Genomic DNA, 25,457 nt, shown 5'->3' on the forward strand with positions numbered 1-25,457 from the left:
TCTCCTTGGAAAGGAGTAGTACGATTCGGTAAGAAAGGAAAGCTGAGTCCAAGATACGTAGGACCTTTTCCAGTAGTCCAACGAATAGGATCAGTTGCTTATCACTTACAACTACCAGAAGAACTAGCTGGAGTACATGATGTATTTCATGTATCCAATCTCAAGAAATGTTTATCAGACGAATCCCTGGTAGTACCTCTTCAAGATATAGAGGTAAATGAAAAGTTAAAATTCGTAGAGAAACCACTACAGATCAAAGATAGAGAAGTCAAGTTTCTCAAGCACAAACGACTAGTGCTGGTCAAAGTCAAATGGGATTCAAAGAGAGGACCAGAATACACTTGGGAGCTGGAATCAGAAATGAAGCGCAAATATCCTCATCTATTCCAATAAATCTCGAGGACGAGATTTTTCTTAAGGTGGGGAGGATGTAACAACTCTCACTAAAATTAATACTTAGGATAATAATTTTCTATTAAAGAAATCCTAATTGAGACACCCAAGTAATTCTGTATAAACCCTAAAATTTCCAGAACAATCGGAATCAGGAACAGGGCCCCTAAAACTCAGGGGGGTTAAACCCTAGTGATGATTATCAACAATTTTCGTTGTCAAATTAGAATTTTATAAAACTGTCAACTCAGCATAGCTAGTCCCGAACCTGGCTAGCCTATAACTAGACTGCTTCCCTTACGGACCGTAAGGGAAGTGGCTTACGGTCCGTAAGCGTGTCCAAAAATCAGTATAAATAGCCGACATTGGCACTTGCATTCTGTGATTGAAACGACGTAAAAATTCTCTGTGTACGTCGAGTTATAGTAAGAACAGTTCAATAACACACACTAATTCACGAAGTGCTGCCGCAATCAGGGTAATAACTCGATCGCTATTACGATTCAACGTCCGATCGATTATAACTATCCAACGATGATTTGAGTGCTGCTCAAATTGAGCTGATACTTTGTTAATTCGTCGTGATTTCGACTTGAATATTTGAGTACTGTTCGAATTCGGACTATGCTCTGTTATTCGTTGCGAATACGTTGAATTGTTAAGTATTGCACCGTACTAATCATTGTGAGGGTTTAATGTCGTGAATTGACGTAACTGCTGTATTAGTTACTAACCCGTTTGTGTGTGCATTGTTGTTAAAATTAGGTTAATCAAAGCTAATCAGTAGGCTTATACTCTGCTCGTTAAATCTGCAATGTGAGTCATTCTTCTTTTTATCAAATGTTTTACAATACTCCAAATTATTTTCAGAATTATAATTACAGTGATTAAGTTTATGTAATCACCAAATTACAACCGGTATGTGGGGTATTGTGCACATTACTACTGTTGTTATCACTTTAGGTGGGCGAACCTAAAATTAAGTGATATTCGTCATTCATTGGGGCAGCCAATGGTGATATGACCACAGTCACCGAAATGAGTCAAGTGACAAATACTGTGGGTAGTTGGTTTGATATCAGAAACATTGTAATCTCTCTTAGTACTGTAAATTATAACAAACGAGTCATTTTAGTAAACTGAATGATTCACTCAGTATTTCCCTGCTGACAAAACATTTTTCAAACATGTTTCAGGTGATCTGTTGTGAGCAAAGAAAAGTGCCGTGGAGCACTACAAGCTTAGAAAAGTGGCTCAATGTAAATAAATAAAGAAACATGTTTTGAGAAATAAAGATTTCCCTGTGAAATCACCTTATTGTAAATTATGGGATTTATCCCTATATTATATAAAACGAGCAGTTTTAATATTAAAAAGATCCTGTTTAAGAAAGCTTCCGCTGTCATTTAAACAAATACCACGGGATTTCCTGCCTCGCGGCTCTGGACCGGGTTAAACCGGGGCCAAGGGCCGTGACATTCATGTATAATCTAGTGGTTTACAAAACACCATGATGTGTACATACTGATCTAACATGTGTTACAATTTGTCTGTTCGGAACATGTAATTGCTTAACATGTGACAAGGGTAAAAACAGTCGACGGGGGCGATGAGCTTAATGGTGAGCTTAGTTAATATCGTAATTTTGTTGTAACCCACTTGTACAATATCGTAATCTTGTTGTAGCCCCACTTGTATACATATGATAACATGTAAGCATCCATTATAACCCGACTTGTATTCATGTATATGAAAGTGGTTTGCAAAACACCATGATGTGCATATACTGATCGTAACACGTGTACAAGTTAATATGGAACATACAAGTAAATATTGTAACACCGTATACCTGGGATAACATGTGTTAAGCCTCTGTTATAATCTTGGTTTAACCCAATATGGTGTCATGTATAAGCTAGTGGTTTCCAAAACACCATGATTTGTATATACATACTGTAACATGTGTAACGTGTGTTAAGCCTCTATTATAACGTGTGTTAAGACTTCCAGAATGGATGCATAAACTCCAATAGTAACTTAATAACAACATAGTATACCTGATATAACGTGTGTTAAGCCTCTTTTATAACGTGTGTTAAGACTTCCAGAATGTGTTAAGTCCATACCGTTTTAACATCGTGTAATAGAGAAAACAATAAGAGTCTCACATTACATATTACTAGTAAACGAAAATACATAGCACTAAGAAAATGATGTATCGGTAATTTTGGAATATATAATATGAAACGGGTCATTTGTTTCGCACATTTTGGAATGTATAACATGTTTTAAGCCTCTGTTATAATCTTTTTGTAACCTGACATGTATTCATGTATAAGCTAGTGGTTTACAAAACACCATGATGTGTATATACTGATCTAACGTGTGTTACAATTTATCTGTTTGGAACATGTAATTTCTTAACATGTGACAAGGGTGAAAACAGTCGACGGGGGTGATGAGTTTAATGGTGAGCTTAGTTAATATCGTAATCTTGTTAATATGGAACATACAAGTTAATGTTGTAACACCGTATACCTGGGATAACATGTGTTAAACCTCTATTATAATCTTGGTTTAACCTATCATGGTGTCATGTATAAGCTAGTGGTTTCCAAAACAGTTACTATTCAGATCAAAAGCCCCAAACAAAGCAACCAAACCAACAAAAAACAGTTACTATTCAGATCAAAAGCCCAAACAAGCAACCAAACCAAGCATAACTTTTTAACACAAAAATAAAAACCTGTAAATTAATCTTACACAACTGAAACAACAACTAACAAAGTACACAGAACTAAAAACCTGCAATTAATTCGTCATACCCTAATACATGTCTCTAGTACATCGTCATACGCTAATACATGTCTCTATAACATGTTATTATGGTTTAGCTGTGAAACAGGAGTTCAGACTATAACACGTGTTACGTTGGTTGCGCTATAAGACAAACTTGGCTTAGCTGTGAAACAGGAGTTCAGACTATAACACGTGTTACGTTGGTTGTGCTGTAAGACAAACTTGGCTTTTCGTTTCTAAAAACAGATATCCAGAAGTTCAAACTATAACACGTGTTAGTTGTGCTGTAATATAAACATGGTCATGATCCTTAAGCATTTGATCCACGTTTGACGAAACCAATGGTCCCGAGAATTGGATCTTGTTTCCCTTGTATCCATCACCATCCTAATAACAAAAAGATAAGATAACCGTTAAGTCGTTAACCAGACATAACTATTAACACATTCATAACCATGGTTTTTTCATTCAGCAAGTGTAACGGCTGAAAATGAGAAAACAACATCAAATAAGGATACAAATGAAGATAATGACATAAACATTAAAGATCTAAAATACGAAACATTAACGGTCTATAATTTGTAATCTATACGAACATTAACGGTTGTTCGTGTTTAACAATAACGGTTGGAATTATACAAACTGTAATTTGTAATCTATAAGACACATTAACGGTCTAATTACGAACATTAACTATTATACTTGGTGTTCGTGTTTCAAAACCCATATTCTATAATCGGCTGAAAAGAAAAAAACTACTGAAGCAAACAAGCAAGATAAAAACGTGAGCATTAATAGACTTGTTGTTCGTGTTTCACATTAACGAGATCCCCCTAAATCATCATATCCAAACAACAAACAAAAACTGACAATGCAATAATCAAATCAAGAAACTAAATCAAGATTACCTCATCGCAAATATCACCACAAAAATCGGACCCATATCGAATCAAATAATAAAAAAGGAAGAAACTTTATTCACACCCTTGTTCACCACAAGATCTGGACGAACATTGGAAGGTGAGAGAAGAAGAAGAAAAGCGAACCAAAGCCCACTAGCCCAGATCGTAGTAAAGATCTTGTTTAGGAAGATGAATACTCCACAATACATTAATGGTGCTCCATAGATCTACCTTTGTTGATGGATGCTCCATAGTTCATTAATGGTGGATCTAGTTTGAAATAAGTGGTTTAAGAAGATGAAGAAATTATGAAAAAAGAATCTTTCTAATTTGAATTTGGTTCATCGAAAATGGAGGAGGATGGAAGAGAATGATGTGATGTTAGATATTAACGAGGGTGTCAAATCACTTTGGGCAAGATAACTTTTTGAGTGGGCTAGGAATATGTAGAATTACCAATGTGCCCTCAAGATTAAAAAAAGATATTATGGAAGCTGGGACATGTGGCCAAATGTAGGCCATTAGATGAGTTTCCAAGGTTTTCTAAAAATTCAAGGTTTCTTGTAGAGCATTACCCTATATATATATATATTTAAAAAATCCTAGATGTTTGTATAAATAAGGGCCTGCTAAAAGACCAAAAGTTTTTTAACTAAGGGCCTGTTTAAAAGTTAAAGAAAACGGCCCAATTAACAAGCCCAAGTGACTAGTCTAAACAAAAATAAGGGCCTGCTAGATCAGGGAAAGAAAACAAAACGTCCACTACCGCAGGTAGTATAGTATATCACACAGGGAATTGGGACGAGGGAAACTGGAAACAAAACGTCGATCATATGTTTTTCTCGTTTTAATTTCATATGTTTTTATGTTACATTTTTTAGTATTTATATATTTGATTGAATGATTGATGAATTTATATTATATGGAGATTTGCGAATAGGGCCCAAATTTTTTTTTATCTCGAACAGGGCCAAAAATTTTTTGGTGATTTTCGGGTACGACCCTGGGTTCAGGCGACCAGTATGACTCGTGACGGCATAAAGGGGTACTCAACTTCATATTGCTACACATTTCGAAGCAATAACTTAGGCATGTAATACAAGATTTCAATATCTGCTTATATCCTATTTAGTACGTATGCATATTTCTATAAGGCCTTATACCATTTCACTTAGGCCACACCATGGAAGCATATGATTTTGATTTACACACAAACTAGTTAGGCTTGTGAAGTTAGCTGAAATCCCATTAGATATCAAATACCCTATTTGACATAAATATGTTCGAATTCAAGTAAATAATTTGTCATTGTGGGAGAGATGTTTATGTGTGTTATAATATGAAGACACTACACGCATGGGATTTTGCTAAGTCAAGTCCCCACTACTAAAATCCCAAATCTAAGCTACTTTCGACAATCCACAACAATGTGTGATCCAACCAATAGGGTCAACTAATCACTTTAGTGCATTACGCGCATACTGATTAAAAATTACCAACTTAGATCATTCAAAGTCGTATCACCATCATCATACTCAGTAAATTCCACCAACAGTAAAGCTAAGGTAGGGTCTGACGAGGGTAAGATGTAGACAACCTTACCTCTACCCCGTAAGAATAGAGAGGCTGTTTCCAGTGAGACCTTCGGCTCGATAGTAGTTTTACATCAAGCCTTGGACCTAAGGCACATAACACTTAGCGACTAGGATAAAGACCGATTGGTGCGTGTACCCCTTAGTCTTTCGGCTATCAACGCCACTACATGATGCATGATTAACCATTTGCTGCTTTTAACGTTATTTTCACGAAATTAGTAAAATAACGTTAAAATTAGTGCAATTTCACTTTTGCCCCCCTGAGCGTCCACACATATACATTATATGTGCACACCGCAAACGGGGAGTAACTCAAAGTCATTCTTCTAATTCAAACTAGTGGACGTCTTCCTAAACTTACACACGTGAACTCTTATGAGTTATATAATCGAAATCAAACATTTGAGACATGTTAGTAAAAAAATGATTTTATCGATTTTCATTAGTTGGGTTGCAAAACCAACTAAACTTAAACAACACAACGAATTTAGTTACAATAGAATGTGTTAATCACTTAATAATTTCCAATAGCTTCCATCAAGCTTCAAATAAGATAGATTCCAGTTGCATGCCTTGAATCAATGGCAGGATCACAACATATTCTATGTAAAATCCTTAGAACAATGGTTGTGCCTTAACGCCCCAAGCCACATCATCAGCTTGGGGCTCCAAACACCACACCATTGATGTTAAAAGGGGGCGCCAAAGTGGTGTCTGTTGGAAATTTTAAAGGATAACATACAAGTTGGTATGTTTCCTTCATCCCACATTGGTGGAGGGAATAAAGTTTGAGTGGTTTATAAGGGATTATTCCTTGTGGGCCTCCAAAGTGTTAAATGGGTTGAGAAGTGGATGAAGCCCACACACGCGCCAAGCCGAGCCGCGAGCTCGCGAATGGTCGCGTTTGAGGCGCACTTGTGGGATATCTCCAGCAACCGAATTTGGTTCTGGATGGTTATCCTGTTCCCCGTTTTTCCCATTCTTTGATGAGATCACAATCTATAAATAAAAGCCTCCTGCTACCTGTGTGCTCCAGTTTCCTCTCCAGCTTCTGTGTTTTCTGGTTTCCATTGCTGTTGGAATACCAAATCAGTTCTGCATTAAATCCTGCGAGTTTACGCTGCAGCTCACAGCAATACGAACGCGTAAAATCCTTTAAGGACAGGAATCATCCGTGCAGTTCAAGGATCTTCGTTCTCAATCGCCAGGTTGGTTTTAATTTTGCGTGTTCTTTAAATTCGTCCGATAACGGGACAGTCTCCTTCTACCTTTCTTTAATCAGTTTACTCAAGTTGGAACAAACTGGTTTGGCTGATAACTCGGTAATTAATAAAGTTAATATTAATTTACTGTTTGATTGAAATATTTTCAACAGTCTTAAAGGATTTTATTTTTGTGTTTAATCAACAGTACTAATGGACTCTGAACTACCAACAGCCAATCTGAGATTCATGAATCAAGAGTTTGTCAAGTTGGACAAATTTGATGGTCAGAACTATACCCGTTGGGCGGATAAGGTTAAGTTCATGCTAGTTGTGCTGAAACTCTACTATATCCTTGATCCAGACTTGCCTGAAATCCCTGAAGACCCTCCTCTTGAGCCAGGAGAGGTCCCGAATCAAGATTTGGCAAAGCAAAGACTTGTCCGTAAGGAAGCTGAAGATCTTTGCCTTGGCCACATCAAAAATTCTCTTTCGGATCGTCTCTATGACTTGTACGCGCCGGTAAAAAGTGCTAGAGAATTATGGAAAGCTTTGGAAGATAAGTACAAGGCTCATGAAGAAGGTACTAACAAATACCTTATTTCCAAGTACTTAGACTTTCAAATGGTCGATGACAAGTCAATCCTGGAGCAAGTGCATGAACTCCAAGTTCTTGTTAACAAATTGACTGCACTTTCAATTCCACAGCCAGAAATATTCTAAGTAGGGGTCATTATTGCAAAACTGCCTCCTAATTGGAAAGATTTTGTCACACCCCCAAAAATCCACACGCGGAGTATCACTGCTTGGAGGCGTGACATGACCAGGATCAAGTCACCAATCATATTGAACAATGTAAATAGTAAATGTAATAAGTAAAAGTCATTCGTCAATACGAAAGGTGTTCAAAAGCCAACATAATCAAATGTGTAGCGGAAGCAATAATGTAAAACCTAACATAAGTAATAAGTTTAAATGTCATAAAATGTTTAACGAGGTATCCATGATCCTTGTCCACAACGACCACGCCTCCCAGTGCAAGCTCCATGTGTACCTATTGACCTGCAAGGCATGTAACAACGAGTCAACAACAAAGTTGAGCGAGTTCACAGTTGATTGTTTAGTTATAGCATTCATTTCGTAAACCGTATGTTTGTTTAGTAAACCATGTATCGTATATACTTGTATCGCGGCCCTCCAGGCATGTTTGCGAAGATTAGTGGGAGTTTCCCATGTATTCTAGACTAGTTATATTTGTATCGCGGCCCTCCAGGCATGTTTGCGAAGTTTAGTATTTGTATCGCGGCCATTCCAGGCATGTGTGCGAAGATTAGTATTTGTATCGCGGCCATTCCAGGCATGTGTGCGAAGATTAGTATTTGTATCGCGGCCATTCCAGGCATGTGTGCGAAGATTAGTGGGGAGTTCCCATGTATTATTAGTCTAGCAGTATCTATAAGTGACCTTCCCCTAACGAGGTCAGTGGTACATAATTCCAGTAACAATGTAAGTACAAGTGATCATTCAATCCCATTCCCAACCCTCGGGAATCCCATGCCTTGGTAGGAGTGTGAACTCACCTTGGTTTGCTCGGTATGCTAAGGTATGTGCTCGCAAATAATCAGTCAAGTCCTAAAGTACGCATGTATACATAATCAGTTTATGTTCACTAAGGTCACGTATGCTTAAACAATCACAGTGGTATTGAAGCAATGATCACCAAGTAGCACTAAACACGTATTCAAAATCATACAAGTCATGCGTACCGTCTAACAGCAGTTAGTTAACCCAGTTAAGTCTTAACAGATTCAAACTATGTTACTGTGCAGATTACCCAATCGGCAAAACAACCCCTGTTTCGCCGTGCACCCTCTCTGATGAAACACTTCTGTTTCGTCAAGGTTGTTTCGTCTTAAATGGTTTCGGCGAAACACATTTGTTTCGCCATGCCTGTTTCGTCGCCATGTGTTTCGTCAAAAATGCCAGTTACGTCACATAACAGTTACGTACAGAAAACCCTAATTGCCGTCTTACAGAATCATACAGTATTCATCAAACCAGTAAACATAATTCCAATACTTAACATCCGATTGACAAGAACATCAAGTCCATTCACATACAATCACGGTATCAGATTCAACAATATCAGTAAACCCATTTATTGATCAACATCCTATTCGGTTTGACAACAACAAGCATCCTGATTAAACATAAATTGAATCGTCAAGATCACAAACATCTATCACTAATCATCGTCAACAAACCCTAGTCTATACCAAACGGTTAACAAGCGATCATACTAGTCATGCATTCACAGATCATCATCATATTCATCAACAATTCATAAACCAATAAGCACTAGTAATAACTAACCGGAAAACTAAGCGATTAACACGAACGGAATGGGTGAACTCTCGGATGATGAGGGGCTGCCGTCGATGTACAAGAGAGCTCTAGGGTTTCGGTTTCGGTGATGAGTTTCACGAATGAAACTGTTTTTGTGAGATGTAACTCACGTAACAGAGCTGGGCCCTTTTGCTGGGCTTCGACGTAACTGGGCTCGGCGAAACAACTTGTTTCGTCGGGATATGTGTGATGAAACACACACTTGTTTCGTCGGGGGAGCTTATAGCGAAACACTACTTGTTTCGTCGTGTGGGTTATGGCGAAACACACTTGTGTTTCGTCGGGTTGTTCAAGTCTTAAACAATTTACGAGTTCACAAACCAAACACTTTATATAAAACACATAGCATAACAACAATCATCTCGAATTATAATCCAGTGTATAGTTAGAAGGAAATCAATCAAGCAACTAAACAGTCAACGTGCAATAAATGTGAATAAGGAATCTTGGAAACTCGAGTTGTCACATTATCCCCAACTTGAAAGAAATTTCGTCCCGAAATTTAGCATGCGGTTACTGAGGAAGCTAGTTGTGTTGTATAGTTCACTGGTTTTCCTGGGGTGTCACATTATTCCGTCGTTGATTTGGAATTTCGTCCCGAAATTCTGTAGTAGCTTCAGCCTCAGTAGTAGTTGCATTGTTCTGGAATAACTGGGGATACTTGAGTTCCATTTGGTCTTCTCGTTCTCAGGTATACTCTGGGCCACGACGGGAGTTCCAACGAACTCGAACAAGAGGTATTCTGGTGTTTTTGAGGACCTTAACATCCCGGTCCGCGATTTCAACTGGTTCTTCGACGAAATGTAACTGTTCGTCGATAGTGAGTTCCTTCAAAGGAACTATGAGGGTCTCAGCTGACAGACACTTCTTCAGATTTGACACGTGGAAAACGTTGTGAACGGCACCGAGTTCTGCTGGTAAGTTCAGTTTGTAGGCCACTTTGCCTACTCTTTCTATGATTTCGAACTGTCCGACATACCGCGGATTGAGCTTTCCTCGTTTGCCAAAACGAACAACACCTTTCCAAGGTGAGACTTTGAGTAGCACTCGATCCCCAACCTGGAACTCGAGTGGTTTCCGGCGCTTATCAGCGTAGCTTTTCTGATGGTCGCGAGTTGCCGCCATGCGTTGTCGTATCTGTGCAATCCGTTCAGTAGCATCAACTACAAGTTCCGGACCTGTGAACTGACTATCGCCCACCTCTGCCCAGCAGAGAGGTGATCGGCATTTACGCCCGTATAATGCCTCAAATGGAGCGGCTTGAATGCTGGTGTGGTAACTGTTATTATACGAAAACTCCACTAACGGGAGATGTTTTTCCCAGCTGTTGCTGAAATCGATAACACATGCCCGAAGCATGTCTTCTAGAGTCTGGATAGTGCGCTCAGACTGCCCATCCGTCTGAGGGTGATAAGCTGTGCTCATGTCTAACCGAGAGCCAAAAGATTTATGCATCGCTTGCCACAGTTCAGAAGTAAATCGTGCATCACGATCAGAAATGATAGAGGTTGGCACCCCGTGCCTTGAAACCACTTCTTTCAAGTTGATGTCTGCTAAGGTAGAGAACTTGTCTGTTTCTTGGATAGCCAAGAAATGTGCAGACTTTGTGAGTCGATCCACGATCACCCAAATAGTATCATTCCCACGCTGGGATCTAGGTAGGCCAGTAACAAAATCCATGGAAATTTCTTCCCATTTCCATTATGGTATCCTTGGTTGCTGAAGTAGGCCCGATGGTTTCTGATATTCCGTCTTGACTCTCGCACAAGTCAAACATTTGCCGACGTAAGTTGCTATGTGGGCTTTCATGCTAGGCCACCAATAAGTAGTTCTGAGATCGTGGTACATTTTATCCGAACCTGGATGTACCGAGTAGCGAGACTTATGTGCTTCATCCATTACAAGCTCGCGTAAGTCGCCATAAAGTGGGACCCAGATGCGTCCGGTTACGTAGTAGGCTCCGTCTTCCCTTTGTTCTAACCGTTGCCTTGAGCCGCGTAGGGCTTCAGCCCTGACGTTTTCTGGTTTCAATGCTTCTACCTGAGCATCTCGTATCTGTGCCGGAAGACTAGATTGGATGGTAAGTTGTAGTGCTCGCATGCGTCTAGACGTAGTGTCTTTTCGACTGAGGGCGTCAGCCACTACATTGGCCTTGCCTGGATGGTACTTGATGGCGCATTCATAATCGTTCAGTAACTCGACCCATCAACGTTGATGCATGTTCAGTTCCTTTTGCTTGAAGATATGCTCGAGACTCCTGTGACCGGTGTAGATGGTGCACTTGGTACCGTACAGGTAATGTCGCCATATCTTAAGCGCGAAAACGACAGCTCCCAGCTCTAAATCGTGTGTAGTGTAATTCCGTTCGTGGATCTTAAGTTGACGTGAAGCGTAAGCAATGACCATATCGTTGCATCAATACGCAACCAAGACCCTGAATTGATGCGTCACAATAAACCACGAAATCGTCTGTGCCCTCTGGCAATGAGAGAATAGGGGCGCTGTAGAGTCTATCCTTTAAGTGTTGAAAAGCTGTTTCCTATGTATTGCCCCAACGATAAGTAACACCTTTCTGTGTCAATAGTGTAAGCGGCTGTGCAATCTTTGAGAAGTCTTTGATGAACCTTCTGTAGTAACCTGCCAAACCCAAGAATTGGCTTATTTCCGTTGGTGTACGCGGTGCAGGCCAGTTCCTAATCGAGTCTACCTTGGAGGGGTCCACATGAATCCCGTCCTTGTTTACCACGTGGCCGAGAAAATGGACTTCACGAAGCCAGAAGTCGCATTTCAAAAACTTGGCGTATAACTGTTCTGTTCGAAGGAGCTTCAAAATAAGTCGTAAATGCTGCTCGTGTTCCTCCTGACTCTTAGAGTAGATCAGGATGTCGTCAATGAAAACAATGACAAACTTGTCTAGGTAGGGTTTGCACACTCTGTTCATAAGATCCGTAAAGACTGCAGGCGCGTTTGTTAACCCGAATGGCATAACTAGAAACTCGTAATGGTCGTAGTGAGTTCTGAATGCGGTTTTGGAGACGTCCTCATATCGGACTCTCAGTTGATAGTAGCCTGACCTCAGATCTATCTTCGAATAATAGCTAGACCCTTGCAATTGGTCGAACAGGTCGTCGATGCGTGGAAGAGGATAGCGATTCTTCACGGTCACCTTGTTGAGCTCACGGTAGTCGATGCACATCCTGAAGGTACCGTCTTTCTTTTTCACAAATAACACTGGGGCTCCCCAAGGCGAAGAGCTATGACGAATGAAACCCTTATCCAAGAGTTCTTGCAGTTGCTTGGACAGTTCTTCTAATTCTGTTGGAGCTAAACGATACGGTGCACCAGCTATTGGTGCTGCTCCTGGAGCTAGTTCAATCTGGAATTCGACCTGGCGATGAGGCGGTAGCCTAGGTAAGTCTTGAGGAAACACTTGAGGAAAATCACGCACAACTGGGATATCCTCTAATCTCTTCTCTTTCGTTGATGCGTCAGAAACAAGTGCCAAAATGGTAGTGTGGCCCTTCCGTAAACACTTCTGAGCCTTCAGGAAGGAGATGATGCCAACCACGGCACCACTCTTGTCGCCTTGTACTTCGAGAGGTACTTTGCCAGAACGGGGAATACGGACAATCTTCTCCTTGCACAAGATCTCCGCTTGTTGTTGAGATAACCAATCTATACCAATGACGATGTCGAAACTACCCAGAGCTATGGGAATGAGATCGATAGAGAAAGTCTGACCAGCGAGGATAATATTACAACCCTGAACTATGTGTGTGGCCTCTAGACTTTTACCGTTAGCTAACTCTACGACATGTTTAGTGTTCAGAGGTGTGGGTGTGCGCTTGAGCATTTGACTAACTTTCAGAGACATATAACTGGTATCCGCACCCGAATCAAATAATACAGTAACATAAAAGTCGTCGAGAAGAAACTTACCCATAACCACGTTAGGATCATTCCTTGCGTCACCCTGACCCAGCACAAATGCACGACCCCTAGCGCCATTGTTTCCATCATTGTTGACCCCGTTGTTATTCCCATTGCCCTGATTATTATTATTGTTGTTCTAGTTCTGGTTTAACTGGGGGCAGTCTCGCTTGAAGTGGCCTTCAGCACCACATTGATAGCATCCTCTGTTGCCCCGCTGCTGTTGCTGCTGCTGGTTTCGTGGAGCAGGTGGTTGTTGTTGTTGATTCTGATTCGCAGGTCGTGAGCTCCTGCAATCTTTAGCCTCATGACCCATCTTGAGGCACCGCTGACAACGACCCTTGTTGCACTGGGCATTGTGGTGCTTGTTGCAAGTGTTGCACTTTGGAAGGTTTCCTCGATATCCACCCTGTCTCTGACTGCTAGAAAATTGCTGACCAGGGCTCTGATAGTTATCAGTCTTTTGTTGCTGTACCTGAGACTGAGCTGTAGCTGAACCCTTGCTGGAATCCCCATCCCATTTCCGCTTGTTGTCACTGGGAGTAGCGGAAGTAGTAGCATTGGTAGCATTGATACGTTTGGGCAGCCTGTTCTGTTCCACTGCCTGATCTGTGAGGCGATGAGCAAGACGTGTAATATCCTGGATATTATCAAGGTTGGCCGATGTCACATGACTTTGAATTTCTGGTGCTAGCCCTTTGAGATACAAATCAATACGCTTGATAGGAGGGTCCACCATAGTTGGGCACAAGATGGCCAGCTCGTTTGACCTTTTTGTATAAGCCTCAATCTCTGACCCCGTCATTTTCAGATTGAAGAACTCCACTTCTAACTTGTGGATGTCATCTCGTGTGCAGTATTCTCGCTTGATTAGTTCCTTGAAATCATTCCAAGGGGTGGCGTTAGCAGATGCCAATCCTAACATCTGAACTTGCGCGTTCCACCAAGTCAGCGCAATGCCTTCTAGAGTACCAGTGGTGTACTTCACCCTGCAAGCCTCAGGGCATTCACACATCTCAAAGATGGACTCGAGCTTTTCAAACCAATGGAGGAGTCCAACTGCACCTTCAGTACCACTGAATGTGTTAGGACGGCAGTCCATGAAATTCTTGAAAGTGCAAACAGGTTGCTGAGCGTGTTGACCTATTGCGTATAAGAACAGGACAAGGTTAAACACAAGAGTTGGTTTAGGAGTGTAGGATCTAAAGATCCTAGGGTGAGTTACGACTGCAGGGTATACCTCCTGCTTGTGCGGCTGCAAGTGCCGCAGCAACTTGTTCGTTAATCAGAGCCGTCAATTGGGCTTGTGTCATGTTAATGCGTCCAGCCATGATCTTCATATCAAAGGCAACATAAGTGAGAGAGGTTCGCGAAAAGTGCGATGACAGAAGAGAGTAAGCACACAAGGGTTCTCAAGCAATAATTGTTACGTTTATCTAAGCATACCATGAGCAAAGTTCTATGTAATCTAGCAAGTAGGCAATGTAAACATGAATAGTAGTACCTATACTGTTGAGTCTTGCACGTGGAGTGAAGCGTCGTTGTGGATCGTTGAGCACTGTACAGGTTATTGTCTGGTTTTAACAAAAACTTTTTCCCTTATTAAAACCAAGTTCACTATAACCAATGGCTCTGATACCAATCTGTCACACCCCCAAAAGTCCACACGCGGAGTATCACTGCTTGGAGGCGTGACATGACCAGGATCAAGCCACCAATCATATTGAACAATGTAAATAGTAAATGTAATAAGTAAATGTCATTCGTCAATACGAAAGGTGTTCAAAAGCCAACATAATCAAATGTGTAGCGGAAGCAATAATGTAAAACCCAACATAAGTAATAAGTTTAAATGTCATAAAATGTTTAATGAGGTATCCATGATCCTTGTCCACAACGACCACGCCTCCCAGTGCAAGCTCCATGTGTACCTATTGACCTGCAAGGCATGTAACAACGAGTCAACAACAAAGTTGAGCGAGTTCACAGTTGATTATTTAGTTATAGCATTCATTTCGTAAACCGTATGTTTGTTTAGTAAACCATGTATCGTATATACTTGTATCGCGACCCTCCAGGCATGTTTGCGAAGATTAGTGGGAGTTTCCCATGTATTCTAGACTAGTTATATTTGTATCGCGACCCTCCAGGCATGTTTGCGAAGTTTAGTATTTGTATCGCGGCCATTCCAGGCATGTGTGCGAAGATTAGTATTTGTATCGTGGCCATTCCAGGCATGTGTGCGAAGATTAGTGGGGAGTTCCCATGTATTATTAGTCTAGCAGTATCTATAAGTGACCTTCCCCTAACGAGGTCAGTGGTACATAATTCCAGTTACAATGTAAGTACAAGTGATCATTCAATCCCATTCCCAACCCTCGGGAATCCCATGCCTTGGTAGGAGTGTGAACTCACCTTGGTTTGCTTGGTATGCTAAGGTATGTGCTCGCAAATAATCAGTCAAGTCCTAAAGTACGCACGTATACATAATCAGTTTATGTTCACTAAGGTCACGTATGCTTAAACAATCACAGTGGTATTGAAGCAATGATCACCAAGTAGCACTAAACACGTATTCAAAATCATACAAGTCATGCGTATCGTCTAACAGCAGTTAGTTAACCCAGTTAAGTCTTAACAGATTCAAACTATGTTACTGTGCAGATTACCCAATCGGCGAAACACCCCCTATTTCGCCGTGCACCCTCTCCGACGAAACACTTCTGTTTCGTCAAGGTTGTTTCGTCAAGGTTGTTTCGTCAAGGTTATTTCGTCTTAAATGGTTTCGGCGAAACACATTTGTTTCGCCATGCCTATTTCGTCGCCATGTGTTTCGTCAAAAATGCCAGTTACGTCACATAACAGTTACGTACAGAAAACCCTAATTGCCGTCTTACAGAAACATACAGTATTCATCAAATCGGTAAACATAATTCCAATACTTAACATCCGATTGACAAGAACATCAAGCCCATTCACATACAATCACGGTATTAGATTCAACAATATCAGTAAATCCATTTGTCGATCAACATCCTATTCGGTTTGACAACAACAAGCATCCTGATTAAACATAAATCGAATCGTCAAGATCACAAACATCCATCACTAATCATCGTCAACAAACCCTAGTCTATACCAAACGGTTAACAAGCGATCATACTAGTCATGCATTCACAGATCATCATCATATTCATCAACAATTCATAAACCAATAAGCACTAGTAATAACTAACCGGAAAACTAAGCGATTAACACGAACGGAATGGGTGAACTCTCGGATGATGAGGGGCTGCCGTCGATGTACAGGAGAGCTCTAGGGTTTCGGTTTTGGTGATGAGTTTCACGAATGAAACTGTTTTTGTGAGATATAAATCACGTAGCAGAGCTGGGCCCTTAACTGGGCTTCGACGTAACTGGGCTCGGCGAAACAACTTGTTTCGTCGGGATATGTGTGACGAAACACACACTTGTTTCGTCGGGGGAGCTTATAGCGAAACACTGCTTGTTTCGTCGTGTGGGTTATGGCGAAACACACTTGTGTTTCGTCGGGTTGTTCAAGTCTTAAACAATTTACGAGTTCACAAACCAAACACTTTGTATAAAACACATAGCATAACAATAATCATCTCGAATTATAATCCAGTGTACAGTTACAAGGAAATCAATCAAGCAACTAAACAGTCAACGTGCAATAAATGTGAATAAGGAATCTTGGAAACTCGAGTTGTCACAGATTTCTCAAAGAGAATGATGCACAAGTCTGAGGACTACTCTTTGGATGAATTGTTGAAGCACCTCTGAATTGAGGAGGAAACGCGCAACAGGGACAAAAGAGGTAAAGTCGGATCGAGTGTGAATCATGTTGTTGGAGGATCTGGTCAAAAGGGAAAAGGGGCATCATCAAAGAATAAGAAGTTTACAACACCAAAGAAAAATGAATTCAAGAAGTCACAATGCACTAACAACCATCAACCAAAGAGGTCTGGTAAATGTCATGTTTGTGGAGAAACTGGGCATTATGCACGAGAGTGCTCTCAAAGGAAATCTGGATCTACAGATGGTTCTACAAGTGCTATTGACGTTGAGAAAGTCATGGGTTTGGGAATGAAAGTGATACTGATAGTGGTGGTAGTGATAGTACTAGTTTTGGTGAATGTAATGCAATTGGTTTTGAATTGAATGAAATTATGTCTTCTGATTATATCGCTTGTTCAATTTCTTTATGGCATTTACGTTTAGCTCATACAAATATTAAAAATATTGAAAAAAATGCAAACTAAAGGTTTATTAAAATTAAAAGATAAAGACTTTGAAAAATGCGAAACTTGTGTGAAATTAAAATTCACAAAGAAACCTTTTTCAAGTGTCCATAAACGCAATACATCACTACTAGAACTAATTCATTCAGATATTTGTGAACTGAATGGAGTTCTTACTCGTGGGCATAAGAGATATTTTATCACTTTCTGCGATGACTCGAGCCAATACTTATATGTTTATTTGTTGCATTCAAAAGACGAAGCTTTTGAGGCATTCAAAATATATAAGGCTGAGGTTGAAAAACTACTAGAGAAACGCATTAAAATTCTTCGCTCGGACAGAGGCGGAGAATACTTTAACCGAAAGTTTGATGCATTCTGCGAAGAGGAAGGCATCATACATGAGAGAACTACACCGTATACTCCCCAACAAAATGATTTGGCTGAGAGAAAGAACCAAACCTTGGTAGAGATGGCTAACTGTATGTTAAATCAATCGGGTCTACCTCATAATATGTGGGGGGAAGCTGTGTTAACAGCATGTTATGTTCACAATAGGATCACTAGTCGTGTGATACCTACGAGCCCATATGAGTTGTGGAAAGGAAGAAAACCAAACCTAGAGCATTTGAGGGTTTGGGGGTGTCTTGCCTACTATCGCGTACCTGATCCAAAGACACTCAAACTGGGAGAACGAGCTTTTAAGAGTGTATTCATTGGATATGCTTCGCATAGTAAGTCTTACCGATTATTGGATGACGAATCAGGTGTAGTTGTAGAATCCAAAGATGTGGAATTCTTTGAGAACAAGTTTTCTAGAGATGATGAAAACTCAAACTACACCACAGGTTCTAATACTTCTGAAAAAAGAGTCCAACCTTCACCAATAGTTGAAGAACCAAGGAAAAGTACTAGAGTTAGAAAAGAGAAAAGTTATGGAGATGATTTCTTTTCTTACCTGGTTGAGGGAACTCAAAAGAAAGTGACGAGAGAGGTCATTTTCGCTGTAAATTTGGATGATGATCCTAAAACTTTCAGTGAAGCAATGTCATCAAGAGATGCTCCTTTGTGGAAGGAGGCAGTCAATGATGAAATGGATTCCATTATGGGAAATGGAACTTGGGAATTAGCTAATCTACCCAAGGGAAAGAAACCTATTGGATCCAAATGGATTTTCAAAAAGAAGTATCATCCAGATGGATCTATCTCTGCCTATAAAGCGAGATTAGTTGCTAAAGGGTATAGGCAGAGAGAAGGGATCGACTATTTTGATACCTATGCACCTGTGGCTAGAATAAGTTCTACTAGAACTCTGATAGCGGTGTCTGCTTTGAAAGGGCTGTACATCCATTAAATGGATGCAAAGACAACATTTCTAAATGGGTATCTAAATGAGGAGATTTATTTGGAGCAACCAAAAGGATTTGTGATGCCTGGACAAGAGAACAAGTGTGTAGACTTATTAAATCTCTGTATGGTTTGCAAGCTCCTAAACAGTGGCATGAGAGATTTGATACCACTGTGACTGCTTTTAGGTTTCGACACAATAGTGCTGACAGATGTATTTATACTAAGTGTGAACCCGGTTATTCAGTCGTGATTTGTCTCTATGTTGATGATATGTTGATCATTGGCACTCACCTTGAAGGTATTTTTGAAACTAAGAAATATTTGTCCTCGAACTTTAAGATGAAAGATCTAGGAGAAGTTGATACCATTCTTGGGATCAAGGTGAAAAGAACTGGAAGTCAGATTTCTCTAAGTCAATCTCATTACATAGAGAAAATTCTGACTAAGTTTCAACACTTAAATATTAAAGAGTTTAATACACCGTTTGATCCAAGTGTGAAACTTAAAGTGAACTCTGGAAGAGTAGTGGCTCAACTGGAGTATGCGAGTGCTATTAGAAATATGATGTATGCAACGCATTGCACTCGTCCTGATATTGCTTTTGCTGTAAGCAAACTAAGTTAGTATACTATCAATCCAGGGACAGAACATTGGAAGGCAGTGGGTAGAGTACTTGGATACCTGAAAAGGACCAGTAACTTAGAACTGACATACACGTCTTCTTCCAGAATACTCGAAGGTTATTCTGATGCAAGCTGGATTGATCAAACCAGTGATTCAAAATCTACAAGTGGGTGGATTTACACTCTAGCAGGAGGAGCAATTTCTTGGGCGAGCAAGAAACAGACGTGTATTGCCCACTCAACTATGGAAGCTTAGTTTATAATGCTAGCTGCGGCTGGTAAGGAAGCGGAGTGGATTAGAGATCTACTTACTGACATCCGTCTGTGGGATGTTCCAATGCCATCTATTCCCATGTATTGTGATAGTGAGGCCACACTATCTAAAGTATACAACGCAGTGTATAATGGGAAGTCAAGACACATAGGTCTTCGGCACAATTATGTGAGACAATTGCTTGAAAGTGGTACCATCAAGGTTGTCTATGTCAAGACAAGTAAGAACTTGGCAGATCCGTTTACTAAACCTCTGACGAGATATTTGGTTGTGAATACCGCGAGAGACATGGGTTTAAAACCAAAATAGAATCGTTAGTGATGGAAACCCAACTTGAACTTAGTGCTCCTATTTCTCAAGTTTAATGGGTAAAAACGAATCACTTAATGATAGAAGGTACTATCAAATTTGATAGATCCTTGTGAGGTATGATAGTACGTCGTTGCCGAGAACAAGGGGGAGCTTATTCTCTTAACAAAGTTTTGGAGGCATCCAAGCAACGTGGATGATGTAAAACTTCGCCTATATGATCTAGGGGTGGTGCCGCCTCGAGTGAAGATTAGTGGTTTATCTTCTAAAGGGTCATGAAAAGTATTTATAGCGCAGGCCATATTCGCGCTCAGTGAGAACGCAAAGTCAGCTGGTGATGTGTGGGGGTAAACCGAAGGGGGCTATCAGGTTAATGGTTTAATTCCATAGGACACCATCAAATCTGTCTCTTCTTGTTTATCAACATAAACTGGTTTAATCTTCATGACACCTAGTGACATCATCAGTCTAAGTGAAAGGAAACATTACAACTTGGTGGGGGATTGTTGGAAATTTTAAAGGATAACATACAAGTTGGTATGTTTCCTTCATCCCACATTGGTGGGGGGAATGAACTTTGAGTGGTTTATAAGGGATTATTCCTTATGGGCCTCCAAAGTGTTAAATGGGTTGAGAAGTGGATGAAGCCCACACGCGCGCCGAGCCGAGCGACGAGCTCGCGAATGGTCGCGTTTGAGGCGCGAATGGGCGCTTTTGAGGCGCACTTTGCACTTCGCATCGTCGCGAGGAGCTTTTATTTTTAGCTAAGGTCCGGTTCAGGTGGGTCAGATCTGTGGATCGAATGAGATAATGAGATAAAGAGATAGAGGTGAATTCGAAACAGTGGGGGTTATCCCATTATCTCTGGTAATTCGAATTCGTGTGGGATATCTCCAGCAACCGAATTTGGTTCTGGATGGTTATCCTACTCCCCGTTTTTCTCATTCTTTGGTGAGAACACAACCTATAAATAAAAGCCTCCTGCTACCCATTCATTCACTCATAAATTCGCAGCCTCCTCTCCTCCCACCTGTGTGCTCCAGTTTCCTCTCCAGCTTCTGCGTTTTCTGGTTTCCATTGCTGTTAGAATACCAGATCAGTTCTGCATTAAATCCTGGGAGTTTACGCTGCAGCTCACAGTAATACGAGCGCATAAATTCCTTTAAGGACAGGAATCATCCGTGCAGTTCAAGGATCTTCGTTCTCAATCGCCAGGTTGGTTTTAATTTTGCGTGTTCTTTAAATTTGTCCGATAACATGACAATCTCCTTCTACCTTTCTTTAATCAGTTTGCTCAAGTAGGAACAAACTGGCTTGGCTGATAACTCGGTAATTAATAAAGTTAATATTAATTTACTGTTTGATTGAAATATTTTCAACAGTGTCCGTCATCCTCTTAACGAGCGCCAAGACGAGGAAGGGTGTGGGGTCCATCCCATCACTTTTTTTTTATAATTTTTAGTTAAACCACAATGTGATAGTTGAAGGGTGAGTTAGTTAAAGTCCATTGTCTAAACTGGGCGTTATGAACTTTTTAGTTAACCACAATGGGTAGCCTTATAAAAACAATCATGGAAAAATAAGTCAGTTTTTAATTCTCTAAGAAGTATGTTTGGGGAAGTTTCATTTATCCATTCAACTTCTCTTTTACTTCAATTAATCAACAAACTTATGTAAAAGAAATTATGTCTATTCATGGCACATGTAATATCATGAAGCAAGATGATGAACAACAAAACAGTGCATTGATATAGAATTAAGGAGATCTAAAAATCATATTCGTTGTGAACTCGAAGTGTATTTGAATCCAGATCAAAAGAATCAAAACAATCGCCGTTTTTTATTTGATCTTACTCTCCAAGGTTCTATCACCAAAGTTTACCATCCGAGACACATATTAGGACAAGAGTTATGGCAAATAAGAATAAGACCCCTCTAATGTACACCTTTCCCGCAATGCATGAAATCTTTATGATCTTCGCTCAAACTGCGACTCAACAAGTGCATACAATGGCTTCCCACATGATTCCAATCGTTCGCGACCCTACATCCATTGAATAATAATAAAGATAAATTTATGATTATTCCTTTTGTCACAGTCAAAGTTTATTCTTTAATACTTGACAACTAGAAGTCACACTTAAATTATATCTAAGAGTCAAATGAGAAATGCAATTGTTCTCTAATATGATGGTATTATTTAATAAATAATAACGATAAAGAAAGTACCTTCAGCTCCGGTACTTCAATCACGCAAGCACACTCGACAACCTCGGCTCCTGCACGCTCTGCGAAACCATATACATGATCGGGTATTGTTAGTTTATATAGACATTAAAACATGTTTAGCTTAAACGCACAGTTTTGCTTAAAAGGAAACATGTTAGATAGGTTAAACGGGTCAAAAGTTGACCAAAAAGTATTCTAAAAGCATTTATGACACGCTATTTATTTAAAAAAAAGGTATACAAAGTTTCGGGTCAATATGACCCAACCCAAGTGAATAAAGTTTGGAGGGTACCAAGTAAGTTCATTGCCGCACAAAAGGTGCCCCCAGTAGCGATTAAATCATCAACAACTATAGCTCGGTCTCCAGATGTAACCGCTCCAACATGCATTTCAAGGCAATCCGACCCATATTCCAATACATATTTTTCTGATATCACTTCACCTGTATTTATAACTTCCAAACCTCAATATTTTTACACATATAAACCATATCATTATTTTCTGCTACACAAAAAGTTACAGATGTAACATACCAGGCAACTTTTTTGGCTTCCTTAATGGAACAAACTTTGCTCCTATTGCAAGTGCAATCGAAGGACCGAATATGAAACCACGAGCCTCAATTCCTGGTATAACGAAAACATTTTTAAAATATTTTCGTTTTAATAAAACCCATGCATCAAGTATAAAACTGTGGATTTGCTTAACATCCATATGCATCCCTAGATTCCACAATAATTGCAAAACTTTCTACTAAAAGATGCCCCAAGACAGATTTAAGAATTTTCAATCATCTATTTTAAAATTTTTAATTAACATATTTAAGAATAATACAAACTTTGTTTAATACTGCATTTTCTTTATAAAGTTGCAAAATGAAAAAAAAAAAAAAAAAAAAAAAGGTGATATGGAGACAAATATCAGTAGGTCTAAAGAGCTCAAGGTAAGGATTATTATAAATTTATAATTATGATTATCTGTTTAGTAGGTAGAAACATACATATAAATACTAAAGAAATAGACTTTCAGATTAATCATATGTGACAATAAAAAAAATACTCTCATCATATGACAAAAATTAAAAGAGACAAGAAGTTAACAAGTAAAGCTACCAAACGTAAGATGGCTGTTCGGTTATATACTTTGTTTTGACCCTAAACTCCAAAATAAAATATGTAAAATCGTTTTTATCCGGTTATGCATACAAGATGCATACTTCTCTCAGCCTTAGGATTTATCAGAAACTAATTAATGGGCCAAAAATGCGTATACATAGTTGCATACTTCGGGTTAATCATGTGATATAAACGAATAGAATGATTCTAGGATTCTAAACCACATGATGAAGATCCCTAACACGCCTCAGATATAAATTTCAAATTCTAGTAAACGATAAATTATGTCGACCTGTAATATATTTCGCTGACCCACAAAAGCTATAGCTCTAAACAGTACATGCTAATAGACAAGAGAGGCAGAACTGCACAACCTGATAAACTGACGAAATGTTCAACCCCAAAAAAAAAAGAGCGGTTTTGTAAGGTGCTGAGTAATTGGCAGAGGACAAAAACAATCAAAGCCCACATGATTACACTAGAGTATCCACCTTCTGCAAATGATCTATCTAACTAACAATAATTGATCATCCTAATATGATACCCAGAGATATAGAACCAGCATATATGCACACAAATTGAAAAAGTGAAAAGAAATGACCCTCAAATTCAAAAGCATCTAATCCAAACAGTGCAAATATTTTAAAAAATCCGCAAAGTGACGAAATGAAGCCAATAAAGTTCAAAGAAATCTGTCCTCATATACAAATATACATCATCATCGCGGTGACCCCCTCCCCCCCCCCCCCCCCCACACACACACACACAACAACAACAAGAACCACCATTACCCACCCAGAATTTGGAAATTTGGATTTTTTTTTTTTTTTTTTTGTAAAATGCAGCTTGCATTGGGCATGCGGCCTTCAAAGAGGTTAAAGGCACAAAACCACTGGCAGCTGGATTCAAACATGAGACCTCCGCTAGAGTGACTCAAGCGCTTACCACAGTTCCACCCTTTGAAGGCTCCAAAACTTGGATCTTGATAGAGATAGCACATCCAAAAACCACTCATAAGCACTCATAACAAGTAATCAATGTTCCCACCATCTATTAACCATTGAAAAATAAAACTCTATGATCAAGTTACTTCACTCCTAACCATTGAAAAATACCATGAGTTTTTTTTTTTTTTTTTTAATTCATACAACAAAGGTCACCTCAAACTTGCTAAACAATAAATTATACTGTATATATCGGTTTTGATCCATTGCAGCGATTATCAACTTAAAATTAAATATATATATATTTATATATAATAATGATCATAATTACCCTAGCTTGTTTTTTTTTTTTTTTTAATTTTTTAAAAAGTTTATGTGTGTAAACTGTAAAGTGCATCTGTTGACACTACATCTTGATAATTTTGATAACTAAAAGAGAACAATTACCTCACTAAATAAACAGCTAAAAGGCTAAACATGATGATATCACTTAATTCACAACACAGTTAGATACAATTCAGAAAATAAAAATAAAAATAAAACAATCACCTGCAACTACAGATATGTTTTCATTTCTGTACCGCTCAAGGAACAAATCGACAGTATCCTTGAACACCTTCGGATCAAGCAACAATGTAGTGATATCTTGAAACATTATGCCTGTTTGATTTTAAAAACAATCATCTATTATCGTTCATGAATGTAGGTGATTATGTTTGATACAAATTAGCCAGTGAGAGATGATTGTATGTACCTGGTTTCGGGAAGTTGGGGACGACGCGAAGTGCAGATTTGATACCGGTGAGACGACCGGAGGATTCTCCGTCATCGCCGGACGACATTGTGAGGGTGCGAAGAAGCAGTTGCAGGTTTACTAATGGCGGAGATGAGGGGGTTTTAGGGTGATGAAAATGAGAGGGAAATAACGGTATTTATAATGGTTCATTATATCAAACAAAAATATAATTAATAATATTTTTGATTTTGGTATCGTTGATTTAAGATATATGGGCATGTTGAAGTAAAATGTCGTTGTGGTGCTTCAAATTGTCGTGGCTATCTTGGTATTATAAAAGGCATAATCGTAAAAAAGGCATGATTGTCATGTCGATCATGTCTTTTCT

The 25,457-nt window shown here is 39.5% G+C and overlaps 1 protein-coding gene across 1 annotated transcript; it reads right to left on the reverse strand.

Annotated features, from left to right (window-relative positions):
- Positions 1 to 21,827: 21,827 nt before the first annotated feature.
- Positions 21,828 to 25,233, reverse strand: LOC110922805 (adenine phosphoribosyltransferase 4). Its single transcript, XM_022167013.2, has 6 exons — positions 25,088 to 25,233; positions 24,883 to 24,993; positions 22,808 to 22,900; positions 22,567 to 22,716; positions 22,275 to 22,333; positions 21,828 to 22,089 (listed from the first exon to the last, which is right to left on the reverse strand). The coding sequence occupies exons 1-6, from the start codon at positions 25,173 to 25,175 to the stop codon at positions 22,015 to 22,017; spliced, it is 576 nt and encodes a 191-aa protein (XP_022022705.1). The 5' UTR covers positions 25,176 to 25,233; the 3' UTR covers positions 21,828 to 22,014.
- Between the last annotated feature and the right edge of the window lie 224 nt (positions 25,234 to 25,457).

This window comes from Helianthus annuus, chromosome 2 (genome assembly GCF_002127325.2).
Source record: "Helianthus annuus cultivar XRQ/B chromosome 2, HanXRQr2.0-SUNRISE, whole genome shotgun sequence".
NCBI classification, from domain to species: domain Eukaryota; kingdom Viridiplantae; phylum Streptophyta; class Magnoliopsida; order Asterales; family Asteraceae; genus Helianthus; species Helianthus annuus.